The sequence below is a fragment of the Onychostruthus taczanowskii genome, unplaced genomic scaffold (assembly GCF_017590055.1).
Source record: "Onychostruthus taczanowskii isolate IOZ18803 unplaced genomic scaffold, ASM1759005v1 scaffold67, whole genome shotgun sequence".
In the NCBI taxonomy this organism is placed as follows: domain Eukaryota; kingdom Metazoa; phylum Chordata; class Aves; order Passeriformes; family Passeridae; genus Onychostruthus; species Onychostruthus taczanowskii.
The window spans coordinates 1664199-1682430 of record NW_024504455.1 but is presented as its reverse complement, the minus strand read 5'-3'; the positions used below and the strand labels follow the sequence as shown (position 1 = coordinate 1682430).

At 41.5% G+C, this 18232-nt stretch overlaps 1 protein-coding gene across 2 annotated transcripts in view; it reads right to left on the bottom strand.

Annotated features, from left to right (window-relative positions):
* EPHA3 (EPH receptor A3) overlaps nt 1-18232 on the bottom strand; it is a 179365-nt gene that overhangs the window by 151380 nt on the left and 9753 nt on the right. For both annotated transcript variants that reach the window (XM_041420914.1, XM_041420915.1), the window contains exon 2: nt 12299-12363. In XM_041420914.1, the coding sequence (XP_041276848.1) occupies nt 12299-12363 (65 nt within the window). The remainder of the gene's footprint in view (nt 1-12298; nt 12364-18232) is intronic.

Sequence of the window (18232 nt, the reverse complement as noted above, 5' to 3'; positions counted from 1 at the left end):
TTTTCTTTGGTCTGTCTTCAGTCACCACATTTCAGCCTATATAACACAGATTGCAGACCCTTCACTTTGTGTCTCTATTAATAGTGGTTTACCCCAGTAAATTAGCTGTATGGGTTTAATGCTGCCCTCCACCTTCTAAATCAAGACATTGCAATGGTGTAATCACATGCAACAACTGAATTTTCAAAATGTAGCATGCAGTATATGTTAGTTTTCCTAAAAATCTGAAGAATACCAACATTCAGCATTTACTGTTTTCAAAATGTTTTTCATTCTCAGCTTCTGTTTCTGTTTCCTCTAGCAATACTTCAGTAAAAATTCCCAAATTCTTCAGGAAGTCAGTGGTGTAGCCCACAATGTACCCTCTGCTTGCTGCAGCACAAGACAGACAACGCACAATTTTGTCTTAAAACAGATAATTAAATTTAAATTAAATTTATTTAATTTAATATATTTAAATTAAAAATGTGACAGCGCTGATGTTCAGTAAGAGGTTTGTTCCCAGATCTGCCCATCCCACCACACCCTCTGTGGTTTAAAACCAACACCTGCCTTTAGTATTTTTAGATACTCCAGTTAGTTCCAGACAACAGGAGTAACAATTCAGGATTGCTGTGGTTCTAGCAAATCAACCCCGTGGTAAAGGGAAAGTTTCCACCTGGGCTGCACATTTATTTTGTGCATTACCTCACCACCTCCGCCTGTCCTTCATCCACACACAGCACTTTTCTACAAGATCTGATTAACATTCACCCTCTGGATGTTTTCATTGTAAGAGGATGTTCTAATCTGAAAACCATTTACTTCTGAATACACACGGCTGAATTACGGTGCCATCAGCAGAAGTGCAGCTCAGCCTCTCCTCCAAACATTTCTTCAGGCTAAAACACTTCTACAGAAGTGCTCTGCAGTTCAAACATTTATTACCAGGTTTCAAAGTAAAATTAAATTACCATCACGGATACGTTATGTTTATTAATAAAGTGTCACAGAAATATTAGTGAAAGTTAAACAGGTAACACAAGGATATCAGGGAACATAAACGCTCGAGTTCCAGTAGCAGTGTGTGCTTTGCCAGGTTACACATCCCATAAGTCTGATGGAATGCACTCAACATGATGTATCAAACTACACAGGCAGGAAGAAAATTAACTTCTGAAGCTCTGGTTGGGATTTTAGTTCTTGTGAAAAGAAGAAAATTGAGAATCCTGTTTGTTTGGACTCCGAGTGAGTGTTTACAGAGGCGCACAAAGGTGGAGTTTTGAACAGGTAACAAGCACAAATGTCACTGAATCCATCTCTGAAATATGAAGTCAGAGTCTCAGGGAAACCCGGAGTTAACCCAAGCTCTCTCCCTCTCAAAGAAGCCACAGGGTCCTGCCTTTTCTCTGGAACATGAAGGTTGTTGTGGCATCTTTATTCCCTCCTGTCACATGGGAAAGAAGCTCCAAGCCTCGCAGATGGAAGGCAGCAGAAACAGCTCCAGAAGCAATTTAAATCCAGGTTGCTTTCTGGAGATCTCACTCCACTCTTGGATTCTTCACTCACCCTCACACCTGACATCTCTCCAAACAGAGCTGAGTGTTCAATGTCACTATTCCCAAAGCTCTCGCCTTCAGTCAGCTGCCATTATGTCCTCAGCTCTTTCTTTTTTTGTATCCTGTTTACCCACAGAAAACATTTGGCTTTTTTAAACAAACAAAACCCCCACAAACAACAATCCAAACAAACAAACCCACCCCAACCCAAACAAACCCCAAAACACTCAATTTCCAAAAAGCACTTCTGTTACTGAATCTTAAACAGCCAAAATCTCCCCTCTGAGCAGAAAATACAATCTTAGCTATCAATTAACAATAGCTATCATGGAAAGAGCTATTAAGATTGGAAAAGGACTTGAAAACATTCAGATTTTGGACAAACATGCCTCCTATTATAAGAGCTTTCTGATCACAAGTTAGTTTAAGGCCAGACTTCTTATTTTTAGGAGCTGTGAAGAAATAAGCCACACTGTGCTGTTATCTTTCTTTCCAAGAAATCCCTCCAGAACCCATTTAGCTTATACTTGTTAAGTCCCCGGCTTGTAAAAGGAATGTAAACCAAACTGCAGCGTTGCTGTGAGGTGCTTCTAGACTGAAACACTCCATCAGTTACACAGATAAAGCACCTACATCCTTACTTCATCCCATTCTTGGATATTTTTCCACCATCCTACTGGAGGTTTTCCACATTAACCTCCCCATTAAGGAAGCCAGGATAGCAGTGAGTATGGCATCACACCTAATAAGATTGTTCAGTACCAAGTTAGAGGACAAATACGTTGCAAAGACACAGGGATTGTTCAGTCTTGTAAAAAGAAAAAAAAAAAAAAAAAGCTAAGGAATGATCTCATTACAGACTGCAACTTGAAAGGGAGTTAACACAAACTCTCCTTAGTAACAGCAGATGGTGTAAGAGGAGAAAACAGCCACAAAATGTGTCTTGAGAAATTCAGGTTAGGTATCTGGCAGAATTCTACCCACCAGAAACTCTAAAACAGGCTGCCTGGAGGGGCTTTTATATCTCCAACCTCAGACTCCACTCTCCAAAACCAGAGCTGCTGACCTGATAGAACCTCAGCAATTATCCTGCACCCAGCAGGAGACTGGGTGGCCTCCTGGCAACTCTCCTAAACAACATTTTAATTTGTCTCTGGCAATCTACATCTCTGAAAATGAGACACATTTCAGTACAACATTTTAATGGAGATTCCAAGTGAAAAGTAGATTCTGATTTATGCCATTCCGCAGCCTGACTCATAACCTACACTATCACCCTCTCCCATCAGTCATAACTTTCGGTTGAATTAACTTAAACCAACTTAATTGACTAAAATGCTTTTGTTGATATCAATGAAGTCTGAACAGGCACTAATTAAAGGATTAGTGGTCAAAATCTACCTTTAACATTCCAAGACAAACAATTGATATAGGATACTAATTCCTACCTTTCTACTCAGAAAGCACAGCATATAAACCAAGACATCCAATTTAGAAGCTAAGTTTCAGCTATTGCAAGCAGAAACTTTCCTCTAGATTTAAGAGATTCACTTTGGGGTTAGTATTTTATTTTGTTTAAAAACACGAACACAGAGCAATTCAATTTTTTTTTTTTCCCCCCCAGAGTCCTACTAAAATCAATTGTCAGGCTCTTGAGGAAGGATGGTGTTGACTGCCCCTCCTTGCCTACTGCAAGAGCACACAAACCACATCGCAGCACAGCTCTCATCCCCCGTCCTAGTGCTAACAACCAGCAATCAAATCACCCTGTGCGTCTCAGCTGCCCTCTGGGGCCTCTGGAAACCCAACAGCTGGAAATGAAGTTTGAGTAATCGCAGTTAGGCAGGAGAAACCAGCCCGCAGATGAAACGGCCAGATGTCACGGAGTGAAACTCGGAGATTTCATCACCTTATTATGTGTAAGATGGTATCGGCACCCGGTGCAGAGAGCCCTCAGCAGCGCGCAGCCTTCGCCGCTGATTAAAAGCAGAATATCGGTACAAAACACCAGCTCCACCGCAACACCTTCTGCTCCAAACACCGAAACAGGAGCACCGCGAACCAAAACAGCGGCTGCTGGCCGAGGTGTGCCGCTGGATGGTCTATCAGGGGACACAGAGCGGCTGCCCAAATCCTGGCGAGCCTCTCCGGGCGGGATGTGCGGGACAGCATCCCGGTGCCCGCCGCAGGGACACCGCCACCTGCCGGGACACAGAGCGGGACGGACGGGGCACGGGGCCTGGGGACCGGGATGGGGACTGGGGAGCGGGATGGGGGCTTGGGGACCGGGATGGGGGCTGGGGAGCGGGATGGGGGGCTTGAGGAGCGGCACGGGGCTTGGGAAGCGGGATGGGGCTTGGGGAGCGGGATGGGGCTTGGGGAGAGGGATGGGGACAGCAAGCAGGATAGGGCTTGGGAAGCGGGATGGGGAATGGAAAGCGGGATGAGGGGCTTGGGAAGCCGTGAAGGGCTTGGGAAGCCGGGATGGGGGCTTGGGGAGCGGGATAGGGAATGGGAAGCGGGATGAGGGCTTGGGAAGTCGGGAAGGGTTTTGGAAGCAGGATGGGGGCTTGGGGAGCGGGGAAGGGCTTGGGGAGTGGGGTGGGGGCTTGGAAAGCCGGGATGGGGGCTTGGGGAGCGGGATAGGGAATGGGAAGCGGGACGGGGGCTTGGGAAGCCGGGAAGGGCTTTGGAAGCAGGATGGGGGCAGCAAGCAGGATAAGGCTTGGGAAACGGGACGGGGGGAAAGGAAAGCGGGATGAGGGCTTGGGAAGCCGGGAAGGGCTTTGGAAGCAGGATGGGGGCAGCAGGCAGGATGCGGCTTGGGAAGCGGGATGGGGAATGGGAAGCGGGACGGGGGCTTGGGAAGCCGGGAAGGGCTTTGGAAGCAGGATGGGGGCAGCAGGCAGGATGCGGCTTGGGAAGCGGGATGGGGAATGGAAAGCGGGACGAGGGCTTGGGGAGCGGGATGAGGGCTTGGGAAGCCGGGAAGGGTTTTGGAAGAGGGATAGGGGCTTGGGGAGCGGGATACGGAATGGCAAGTGGGGATGCTGCGCTCGGAGCGAGCCGGGCCGTGCCGTGCGGACCGAGCCCCAGCCGGTGCGGGGCACCAACACCAACATCCCGCCGGGCACAGCCTTATGGGGACGCTGTCCCAGCTCCCCACCAAGCCCGTCGCCCTCCTCCATCATCATCATCATCATCATCATCATCATCATCATCATGTTTTTGGGGGCCGGGAGGCGCTCCCGGCCCCGCCCGCCCCGCCGGCGCAGAGCGCTCGCCGCTGCCCTCGCTCCTCCTGCAGCCGGAGAGCCGCTCGGGCAAGGCAAAGAGGGAGAAATCAGGAAATTAACTACCACAACCCTCAGGCTAATTTCACAAATAACTCTAGAAAGACAGGGGGAAGAGGGAAATCAAGCAATGTGTGTGTCCTGCCTTGAAAAGTCCTGCGAGTCTCTCTCCTTCACCCTGCAGCCATCAGCGCTCTTCGTGCCCACTCCCCAACCCCTAAAAGCACTTTATACCTTCTAAAAACACTTTATACCTTCTAAAAGCACTTTATACCTTCTAAAAACACTTTACACCTTCTAAAAGCACTTCTAGACCTACAGTCATCTCACACCGAATGCTTACAGATATTTAGGAAAAAAAAGGAAAGAAAAGCCAGAATAAACTACCTGCCCAAACTATTGACACCATAAGTACAACCGCAGCGAAGCTACCAGGAGAAAACATTTATGGGTTTTTTTAACTGGAGAGGGGAATTGCTTGTCTTGTGGGCTTAATGTTATAAAAACAGTCTTAAAACCGAATGCAGTGTGCCCCTGTGATAAATAATGTTGCATTTCATGACAGTCCCTGTATTTGCTTTGTTCTGTTCTGGTTTATGCAAATAAATTCAGCACAAAAGAAAGTTATGAAGTAAGCGTTTCTTCACCAAATGAAAAATATCTCATGGTGATGAGACCATTTGAGAGAACTTCTCACAAATGGCCTGGATTTATCCTGACAGAAATCAAATTCTGCCTATGAGGAGAATGATGTTGCTTCTAAGCTTTGAAAGTTAAAAGGGAAAATTGGAAGCTGAAGCATCTCCATTTTCAATTTTAAATAAGATCTTTATTTAACTCTTGGAGCAAAAGCCAAAACTTGCTCTTTCTTTTTTTTCCTCTTTTTTATTTGAAACCACAGAAAACTGATCTCCAACCTTCAGCAACCTTATTACCAGTAAATAAAAGGACTGATGAGGCTAATGAGATATGGGGAGGGTGTCCATATTCTTCATTATAAAATATGGTATAAGGACATTGCCCTTATTGTACTTTTTCTTCTTGTTGTTATAATTATTGTTTAACAGAAATCTCATTATTTGATGTAACATAGTAAGAAGTAGGAAAAAAAAGAACAGCCTCTCTTCCTTAATAATAATCACTGGAACTAGCACAGTTTCTACTTTAGGTCAACTTAAAAGCTGTTTTAAAAATGTACCAAAACATACCACCATTATGATCACATTGAATGTTTCAAATGAATGCAATGCAGACTGCAATTATTAAAAAAAAAAAAAAAAAACCTTAAGAATATTCCAGTGGTCCACATTTTAAAAAGGAAGGCATTTCTCTCTGGTAACAATTACTAACAAGACCAGGGATGCATAAAATTCTGAAGTACTATGTTTAATTTCTTTCTTTTCCCCCAAAGCATTTATCTTATTTCTTTAGTCAACTCCACTTAAGTTTTTCGATTTGAACTTCCCTTTTAAATGCATGCTTAATGCAAGCAGCAGCAGATAGTGCACAGAAGAAACACAAGCCAAAACCAGTTAAAATGCACCATCATTGACTACTTACACACTGCCTCTGAAAATATCAACAAAACTCACATTTATTCAAAATCAGTCACAAATACAACAATATTTACAGAATTAACATATTTATCTGGTCTGTCTCACAACTTTATGTTACTACAAGAAAGATCTACCAGAAAGGGGGAAAAATATAATATGATTTTCTTTTTTACTAATTCAGGAGTTTGTGTAAAAGCAGCATCCACAAACTGAAGAAATCACAATTGCATTCTGATTCAAGGCTGAGTGTGAATGAAGAGACTTTTGAAAATTCAGAAATCAGGCAGATTTCTAATTGTCCCTCTCCAAAGAAAAATCATCCATTTTACAGCAGAACATTCAGAGAGTTTTATTCCAGCAGGAAGAAAACAAGTCTAAAGTTGAGAAACAGCACATGCTTGATTACAGAAAACTGAAGGCAAAAAGAAAAACTTTTATGAAAGCTCTTATTCTTTAAAGTTTTCACTATTTTGAAAAAAAAAAAAGGAGAATCAAGTGAAACAAATACACTTTTAGTGCATCCCAAAAGCTATAATAACTGAAAAAAATGAGCGTATTAACAAAAAAAAAATATATATTTTCCCAATCAGCCACTGGCTGTAAAAAGAAACAAAGTCTGTGAATCACAAAACCAGAATCCCAAGTGGTTCATTTGACTTGCAACAGTCACAACAATCTGCCTGCATTTCAGACATGGTACACAAATTGTGGAAGGCAGGGTGACAGTATGAGGTTGTAAGGAGAGCAGAGCTCAGGAAAAACAGATAAATCTGGATTTCACCAGAACACATTGTTTTAAGAAGCACTAAGGAAATTCCACTGCTGATGGATAGGAAAAAGAAAGTTTATAACATAGTATGATTGTTTTCATTTTTAAAGCAAGATATCTTTACAAAGATATCTTTAAGTTTCAGTCTTTTGTCTCATACCAATTGTTTGATATCAGTGGGTTCACTTTGAAACTCATTTTCACAACCACTTAGTGATTTCAGCAACACTGCACACTTTATATACAGTACTGTTTAGAAGTTGTCAAGTTTGGTGTCAGACAAAAAATGAACACGGGCTAAGATGTCAATCAGCATTAAAAAAAACCCTAAAATGAGGCGTTTGATAAATTTTTGTATTTTTGTTGGCCGGTTTTGAGGATTTTTGGCAGCTCAGCTACCCTGAGATTCTGCAGTGGTGTGAAAATGTGAAATCTGCACAAGGAAGAAAAACTTTGCCTGTTTTTTTGTGCCCAGCTGAGGGGAAGGCCGAAGGGAAGGCACAAGGAAACCCACTGGCATTAAGGACCTACTGAAAGATAAAAACCAAACCCAAACCTTCTGCAGAGCAGGATGCAATTAACAGCAACACACGAAGCTACAGGAAAGCAAACCTCATGGAAATACTTGTTAATCTTCAAAATGTCTTCTTCATTAACAGAGAAACTTTCCAGTCACAGTGGCCTGGGAAGCTGATTCTTGAATGACATTTATTTGAGAGCCAGGATGTACCCTGCACAAATTCCCCTCTACCTTCACCTAGTCACAAGGGGCATCCAAATGCTTATATGATTCAGGCTCTTCTGCAGTCGCTCTGTCCATGATATCCCCCAAAAAGAAAAGATCCAGAAGTTTTTACAGTGCCACACATTAGCCAGCTATTGAAAGCAGAACAAATGAAACCAAGGAGGCTGCCAGCAGCCTGGGTAGGCAGCAATGCAGGCTAACGTGACAAACTACTTTCAGGCTTTTGAAATATAAGAAAGGAGGCATTTTCCTCACTTTTGCTTGGATTATTTTGATTCCAACCCAATTTTTGGTTGATGGAAAAACTCTCATTAATCTCAGTCACGCAGGCTCTAGCCTGCCTGGCACAAAACCAGCTATTAGGGGAGCAGGGAATGTTACCCTTCTCTCCCCAAATACTGATGAACCAGTTTCCATTACTGACATGATCAGCTTGATTTGTTCAAATGACCACCACTAAGAAAAAGCCAAGTTATTCACACCAGATTTCCAACTACGTGCCCAAAAGTTTAAGGTACTGAGTATGGCCTGCTCTTAAAGAAATCTACTGCTTCTGAAGAAACTCAGGGATTTAGAAAGCTATCAAGATCAAAGACAGAATTATTATTTTTCCAATCAGCCTTTTCAATTTTGTCTGCATTTTACTAACTTTAGCCATGTACAGAACTCATTGAGATTGGCTATTTTTTTTTTTTTTTTTTGTTAGAGTTGTTTCTGTTACAGTTTGTTTTTCCTGACGTGGTTTGGTTTCTTTTTTGACCAATTATCTTTTACATGACAGTAAAAAAATGCCACAGCATTCCCTTCTCTAGCTACAAACAAAATAAGAGTGATTCCTCTGTTACTTTTCTACTGACTGCATGAAAAAACATGACCAAAAATTTCAAGTCCATAAATTTGACTAATAAACACGTAAAGACTGAGTCACAAGCTGCGTGACTGCAGAAAGATGGATTGAGATTATGTCACGAATGATTTTTTTTTTTCAAACTTCACCAAAAAAAAAAAAAACGATGGAGCAGGAATCAGATACATCTTTCTCCCTAAAAAATGATGCTGGAACCAATAAAATTCCTCCCATGAATATGCAGAGCGGGGTTTAGACTGTACTCCTTTTGTCCTGTATGAATTATCCATCACATTTCTATTGTATATTATTAAAGTGACTTGCTTTATCCTCCCAACCCCCACATCTGTGCTGCTGTAATTTATGTGAATTACAGTTAATGATCATTTGCATTATGCTTAATCAGCATATCAATAATATACTCTGCACAGAGTAAGTAGCTCTTCTTTCTTTCCCTTTTTAATGGAACCTATAGAAATGGAGCTGGGGTTTGACTGATTGGCATCACAAAAAGGTTGCCTGGGCAGGTGCTGGGGATGGTGGCACAGGACAGGGGCCTTGTGGCTGCTGCCAATCATGCTCAAGCATCAGCAAAACCTGCTATTATATTTTTTTTTTTTAATTCTTGTGCCTTGCTGTTTGGAGGGGCCAATGCTTTGTGCTGAGGGGGTTTTAATGAGCTTGACCAGATCAGTGCTCCTGGAGCCAAGGCTGTGGCTGTGTGGGGTGGTTCAAGGAGAGATCACATTCTTCCAGGGTGATATTACTCACCAGTCTAAACCACTGCCATTACAGAGTGCTCATGTGGGACACACAAACCCCTGAATACCAATGAGCCACAAACCTTAACATGAATATTCAGGAATTTCTGGAAGGCTACTACTATATATGCCCAAGATGGGGGAACTTACAGGAATAAAGAAGAACCAATCAATTTGGGTCATTTTGCCAGAAATCAATCATGATCATGTATCAACAGGACAAAATTATTACCCTAGTAAGAGGTTTGTTAAACACTTCAGTTAAATTATTTTTAAAAACCCTGTAAGTCACCAGCTTTGGTGTCCTGACATTTATGTGAACACTGCTGCACGCTCGAGAGGAACTGGCACGACACCAATATTCTCATTTGTGAGTCACAGCCTCCAGTGCAGCTCTATCAGCTCTACCTTCTAAATCACTGCTCTGCTATTAGCAATCTTTCAATATGATGTGACATCTTTATTATAATGTTTTTCCACTGAAGTTTAAGTTCATATTTTAGCTCGGAGACAGACACAGCCATATTTACCGGGTTTAATTAATTGACTATAAATAAAGGGCTGTAAGAAGAAGGCGCCTCTCTCACACGATGCTCAAGTTGTCACCATTTTACAGCAAAATGCCAATTGGCATAGGATAAACATTGTTATTTCTATACTTTGCATTTATATTTCAATATGTAATCTTAAAATTTCAAGGTATTTTTGAAGACTACAGTCTAGAGGCTCAGTTCTCTTCCAAAAACAGTCACAGCATATGATCTACATTAATTTGCTGCCACGCGATTTTTAACGAGGAATTTCATTAACTTGTAAGAACATCAGCGAAATTCCATTATTTACTTTGGCTTCGATATCCGAGGATATGGCAGTAAATAGGAACAGCATGTACAAACACACACAGACAACAACTTGAGCTGGATTTACCTGACAAAAACTTGCAAAAGCCAATAAAATTGACCTTGACAGATCCAGGGGCCCTTTTTGGTGGGGTAATGCAGCACATCTGTTTTCCTTATAGCCCCCATGATACCCTGCATCATTCCCTACCAACTGTTTCAGGCATCCAAGGCAGGAGAGACACAGCTGCAGGGAGCAGAGCAGCAGATCTGCACAGCTGCAAGGAGCTGAGCAGAGCAGGAGAGCAAAGCAGAGGAGCACTGGGAGCTGGGAGAGAAAGGCTTCATAAAAAAAAATGCAAGTGAAAAAAAAAAAAAAACCAACCACACTGATGAACTAGAAATTGCTGGAGAGCTCCCTTCTGGACATCCTGTTTAGAGATGTTTCTTTTTGGGAAAAGTCAGCAGAAAAAGCCACTAGGAGGAAACCTGAACCCTCTTCCCACTTCTTTCCCATGAGAATGGAACAATTTTATCCAGAGACACAGAGAGAGATCCATGCATAAACTCAAAAAATGAACCAAACCTTCATCATTAAATACTGCTAAATACCTGCATAATGCCTAATATCAAAAGGAACAACTTAAACATTAGCAAAGGAATCCCATGAGACACTCAAAACCAGTTAACATTGATTCTGTAAAAGTGATAAAGGTGAATCAACAGCTTGTCCAAAGTTTAAAAAAAAAAAAAAAAAAAAAAAAAAAAAAAAAAAAAAGTCTCACAGGTGCTTTCTTTCAGCCATGACTTGATGGCTCAGCCTTCTCTGAGAGTAAGGGTAGCTCTGGACATGGGGGTTCAACTGCTCAGTGGGGTTTTTTTTTGTGTTTGGGGGAAAAAGAATGCAGGAATGGAAAAAAGGTAAACACCCGGTTTTCCAAAATTTAAAAAAAAAAAAAAAAAAAAAAAAAAACAGCAAAAGAAAGTCTCACAGGTGCTTTCTTTCAGCCATGACTTGATGGCTCAGCCTTCTCTGAGAGTAAGGGTAGCTCTGGACATGGGGGTTCAACTGCTCAGTGGGGTTTTTTTTTGTGTTTGGGGGAAAAAGAATGCAGGAATGCAAGAGTCATCCTGCATATCTACACAATGTAATGCAGAAAGAGAGAGGTGGGATGTTCCTACACACAAACACACATTCCACATGGAGGTGGGGAGTGAACACATATCAGCATCACTAGACAGATATGCACCATTTAGTCACCAGTATGATGTTATCATGTAAGAAATTTTTAAAAATAGTCTGCTGGCAAAAAACTATGTAGAAATGATGGAGTTAGCAAATTGGAAAGCACAGGTGCTTTAAGACTGCGCTTCTAAATCTGCCAGTACAATACCTAGGTTAATTAGATCTGGATACAAGGTTAACAGAACAACCACCAACCACCTCCAGAACATTATTCAGACATTTCTGTAGTGATACTCTAACTCATAACTTGAACAGTTTAGCAACAATTCAGCACAAAAGTTACAAACAAGTACTTACATCAGCCACTTATGTCCGCACAGCTTTCACCTCCCACCACTTCCATCTGAGCAAATTAGCAAATAACACCATGAAGCAGAACCATAATCTCTTTTAGAAACACACTTTATGACAGAGAAGGAGCAGTGCCTAAGGAGAACTTTTTGCTGCTTGTTCAGTGCATCTCTTGCTTTCACGTTTCTCCCCAAGGAACGAGCCTTTCCAGGGGTTTACCTGCACGGGGATGGGTGCTCTAAAGAGAAGGCCCCACAGCTACGAAAGCCATATTTTGCAACTTCAGAGCAGATTATTTTTGCATCTCCAAAGCCCCAGCCTTACTGCATGGTGTCCTCTGAGGAGGAAACAATGGTTAAACAGCACACTGGTCTGCAGCAGCACTCTCCCATTTCACACTCCAGCGAACTCACCCCATGTGACGGGTAGGAGATCCAGCCCAGCTCCCCTTGAATTGTTTTGGAATCCAGCAGATTAACTACAAAAGAAGACACAAGGAAGAGGAGTGAGTTTCCTTTGCCTCAGTCACCCACACCCAGAGCTGTGTTTATTTGAGGACCCTGGCAGCAGTTGATTTGTTCAGGTGGCCTGGTGGTGAAGCTGCACAGAAGAAAAAGACAGACAAATGAAAAGGGTCATCTCCTTTAGTTCAAAACACTATGAACAGCAGACAGGGCAACTTCTGAAAACCAGAAAAGTGACAAAAAACAAACAATGGATCATGGCTAAATTAATTGCAGCAGGGGGTGGGAACAGAACTCTTCTGTCAGCTACACAAAACCACAGCGTTTTCCCCTCGGATGCCTGAAATTTGGGTCACTGCATCTAACTGAAATGGTGAGATCTGAATATTTAAATCATTTCTTGATTAAAGGCATCCATTTGGCATCTATAATCTTCTCAGAATACAGGAATAAATAATGAAAGCTGATTAAAGTCCTTCCTGCAGTTCTTTCTTGCTTCTGATCTAATTTGTTCTCAAATTGTCTTGCAGTAGTGTTTTGTAAATGTCATGTGTAACACATTAGATACAAAAGTAATTATTTACAATTTTACAAGTTCAGACAAACCTGCTTTTAAAGAGGGCTATCAACTGATTGCTAATCTTGCTGGTATTTTTGTTGTTTTTTTTTTTTTAACCATGCAATAATTTTCAGTGTGAAAAGGAAGATTTTATTTGTAAACAGTTTGACAGGCATTTTTCAGTCAATCAAATATCAGTAAATTTATACCTATTTTTAAACACAACGTGTATTTCAAATAAATACGTACATCAAAATTAAAGGATATTCTTCTTTTAGCATTTATTTGTTTCCTACAAGCACAAAAATTAATTATTTTCCTCATCTTGGCCATACAACCTCCAAGTGCTCAATCACACACTTGCCGAAGTAACCGCTTCTCTATCATCATGAAGCAGAACAAGTGAATTTATATAAAATACAGTATTAAAAAACAGTCTCTATATAAATATTAACTAATGAAGCAATAATACTTCACAGAAACACTGTAATATTTATTATCTGCAATCTGAGCTTACTTTTGTCGGGTGTGTTCACCACCCCCCACACCCCCTTTACATATTTTTTTCCCCTTCAGTATGGAAATAATGATAATGAGACATGAAATAAATCTCAGCATGTACTAGGACATTTTAACACCTGACAATGACAGATTTATTAGAGGTGGCCACTGTAGCAGCTTCTCATTCTATTTGTTAACCTGAGGGGTTGTCACTGTCCCCAGAACCATCTGGCCTGAGCATTGGTGCTCCAAGTAACCAGAAGAACAGGAAACAAAAAAAAAAAAATAGGGAGAATGTCTATGAATCAGCTGAGTTAAGCTATTTGTATTATTACATCATTCTCCTTTTAATTGCTGTTTCATTTTGGACACCACTTAAAAAAAGAGAGAGCTCTGCAGGCATTATTTTTACTGTTAATCAGGATGTGCAGAAGGAGACACAGGTGCACAGTATTAGAAATAAGACTGTGCTATAAAGAACCATAAATAAACATATTTTCTACATATGTGTGCACACATATTTGTATTTTGTATGGATATATGTGCACTGCTGTACTGCCAGGACTGAGCTGCTCTGCCATCTATGTGAGAAAAATGTTTCCCCTTGCAGTTATACTTCTCTTTAAAAGAAAATAATAGCACTGTTTTATCTACATCAACGAACAAAATATCTTTACTAATATTGCAGAAAGAACATAATCCAGTGCTACATATTTCTTAGCTCTGGATCAAGTCCTCAATCACACAGACAAAGAAAAATCAGTCGGCCCTTTACTGAGTGCACAGGGCCCTAAGCAGGCAAGGTTTGCATCCATAAAAAGGAAACAGCAACAAAAATTCAAAAGGAAAAGTGCACTTCTCATTTTTTTGTCAGCAGAAATTCCCACGGACTCTGGATCTCCCGGGATGAGACAGATCTGTTTGCCATGCACCTGCACTGCACGGCGCTGAAGGAAGTGTGACTCCTGAGGAAAATCTCTTGGCAAGAAGTGGCTGAGGCAAATCACCCAAGAGCAAACTGAAGTGATATATTTTATATATAATCAATAATATAATAATATGGTGGAAGTTTCTCCTCTCTAGGTCTGCCCTGCAGGTCCAATTTGTCCTCACAAGAATCACAACAGGACATGGGTGGCAAATCAATGTTCAGTGCCCCCCACAACACGCATGGGGGCAACTTGACATCATCCAGATCAAATATACGAATTTAAGAATAATTTTTCAGTTCTCTCCTTCATTCCACTTCCCTCATCTCCTTCAGACTGGAACCACTACTGTTCCATTCTCAAACCTGCTTCACTACATTTTAGAAGTCCTTATGAGGGAGGTTTTCACACTGGGTTACAGGAGGTTTCTGGTTCAGATGTGTGTTGTGCTGTTCTTTAATAGTATCTAAAATGCAAAAAATTTCCTTGCAATTAGTAAACCGAAAAGAAACACCTTCTTCCTGATAAAAGCCTCTAGGACACTCACTTTCCCTGTGACTTCCAGAGAGTTCCACACCTCAACAGAGAGGAAACAATAATGCAGAACTTAGAAGATGCAATCCTGGTCTCTAGACAAAAATGACTGGGAGAAGCAATGGTTCATTTTATCATTGTATGTCCTAACACTACATATTAATCTGGAAACTGGAGGAAAAAATAGCATTTCTTTACACTAAGACATAAGAAATACATAAAGAATGGGTTAGAAATTCATTGTCTTATTTATTTTTCTTCATGGATTTGGACGGTTAGGTAAAAAGTAAAAATGGAAAACTTCACAGAAGCACTTGATTCCTACATTAACTCATTACAGCTTCTTTTAATCCTGATAGATCCCTTAGTGTAACAAAATACAAGACTTGGTCAGGTCCATTTTGTGAAGTGTCTCATGAAGATGTACTCGGTCAGATCCTCACTGGCAGGCATTTTTCAGTGTGATCCTCATTTGTTTTCCCACATACCATTAAAGTTAAATGAAAGCCAATACTTAAATACCCTACAAATGCCCACAGCCACGTATTTACTAGATGAAAGAAGTTTATGAGTTTCTCACACAACTCTTTTGCTCTCCTTGCACCAAGTCCTCCTGCAGAACTGTGTGACCATCACCCAGCTGGTTCCTACAAAAATCCCTGAGGCTGACCAGCTAGTTACCAGGGGTAACTCTTTAAAAAAGCTGAACAGTTTCATTGCTAGTGACAATTCTTCCCAACAGAATGCCTTGGAAAAGTTTCCTGGTTGTGCTGAGGAGACACAGAGGAGCTCTCATAAAGCAACTTTAAGTAAATAAATAAAGTGCTGTCTAACTAACTCGGTGTCCTGCATTGGTTCCCATCATGTAATTACCTTTATTTAAAGCTAGTGGTAATTCTGAGGGAGAACTTAGTGGTATTAAGATGAGCAGCCATGAGTTTTGACTCTGAAAATCAGTGATTTGCCCTCCTGTACAACAACCCTGCTCACCACACTACAGTGCAGTATTTCTGCCAAGGCAGCACACCCCAAAAATGCCAATTAAGAACATTTTCTCTTTCTAGAGACTCTCTCCTGCCTGATTCTCTTGCCCTTTCCCATGCACAGCCACAGGAAAAAGCACTATCAGCTCCCTCCAGGTGGATTTCCAGGGGGTGGATCGAATCTCCCTCCAGAAGTGGAGCAGGGATGTGGATGTGAATCACAAAGCTCCCTCGCCTTCCCTCTCACGGCATCAGCGGCAGATGAACGGAGGCTTGGGTGGAATATGACACTCGTGCTACCAGAAACTGCTTCCAGATTTGGGAGTGATGGTCCAGGGCTCACTAACAGAATGTTTCATCAGGAGGGATGTCAGGGAAAGAAAAGAACCCTAAAACTAAACTGATTCCTGAACACGGTCTGAAAGCCGCAGCATTTCCAGAAACACGTGGAGTAATAACTGAACTGAACACAGTAGAAATACCTCCCTCAAGAATGAAAATAAACAAACAAATCTTGTGCCAGGTAGAATCACTCTTGAGATTCCCCTCACTGCTGAAAAAATGAGGAAAGCCTTCTAGGGGACACTACCCTGCAACTTGCAATGTTTAGAGAACCACCTACAAACAACGTGACCAGTGGAAAGCATTTCCAAATTTTCTTCTTCACACAGAAAATACAGAGCAATAGCCAGTGTCAAAAAATACATAAGATATTTTTTCTTCAGCTAATTAACATTTTCCATTAATATTTTTTTTTAAGTGCATTAAAAGACCTCACACCACTATGTTGTGTTCTCTTGTTTGGTAACAAACTTTGGGTTTAGAAATACCCTGGCTAGTTATTAAAAAAAAGCCAACAAATGGGTAAAATTAAATTTGCTATGCAACAACAACAACAAAAAAAAACCCTAAAAAATTGTGAATGTCTAATTGAAATGCGCCATGTAATCCCAAGCAGAAAAGAAAATACTCTGTGGCAGAAAGTCAGCCAGAACTTAGTTTTGGGGTGGGACAGAGCGGAGTCAGCGCAAAGCCTGATGTACATTTTTGGAATGGTGAACCCTTCCCAGCAAAGGGGGTTTGCACCTGTATTTTCATCCACCTGTGAACACAGATCTGAGCCTTCCCAACTCTCCACTGCCCCAGCAGTGGCAGCACATCACCTTTGTGTCTTGGATTATTCTGGGGCTAGAACCAGCATGTATAGACAGGCAGGCAGAACTCAGGCCAAAGTCGCACCTTGATGCAATTTTAATTTCCAGCTAGGATCAGCTATCACACTGATGTTGCCATAAAACCAACTAAGGCAGACCAAGAAACCTTTGGGAAGGGACAACAAATTAAAAAAAAACACGTCCAGCAGTGAAGCTTGGTTTTAAGTAGTCTGATTTGCTGCTTGCTTAATAATAAAATCAAGCCTCCTGTGATTTTATGGTCCTGCATTTCCCCTCAAATATTTTAGAGAAGATGTTAGCACTGGTCAGCAGAAAACAAAATAAAAACAGCCAGCAAAACTCTGCAGCACTCACCATACCCACATGCCAACAGTTCGGCCCATTTTCTAAAAAAACTCTTTCCCAAAGCTGGGATTTCTGCTGAGCCCAAAAAGCCAGGCTGCAGTCCTGAGAGAGGCACTCCCAGCCCTCCCTGCCTGAGCTGTGACACACACAAACACAGCACAACACAAATGTGATTTTGTGCAGAACGTTCCCAATTTGGCAACTGTCATGTTCAATCTGCGGTCAAACTGCTGACTGAAGGACACCGCCGGGGTGGGGGCAAGGGATGAACAAGCAAACAAAAACCAAAATGAGTTTAAAAAAAACAGTTGCTGCAATACTGAACACAGGGATATTCAGAAAAAACTGGAAAGACCGAGCACCTGCTACTTTCATTTAAATGTTCAGTAAAAACTTTCCAAATTAAGAGATTTTGTTACAAATATCAGATGAAAAGACCAAAAATTAGCAAAATATGTCAAACTACCCTAGAGATTATTGCTTCTGCAGATCATAAAAGCTTCCACCATCAATTCGGATGATTTGGCAAATTCTAATTTTATGGCATCTTCCAGCAGTTTTTGAAAAGGAAGAATTTAATTTTCCTTACTTTTCTTATCAAACACATTCCCCAAGAGAGTCTGAGGCCAGATTTAGATACCTCAGCTTGTCCTACACCTGAAAAAGAAGAAGAAGAAGCAGCCAAAGCAGCAACCCCTCACTGCAGGTTTCTCTCAAAAAGCTGCCATGAAGGAGGGAATGCAGGACACCAATCAGCAGTGCAGGAATGCCTAAAAATAAAAACATCACCTGCACCCCATGCTAAGTGGAAGCTCTCCAGTGGTCTTCCTCATTGTGCCAAGTGTGGAGCCTGCCTG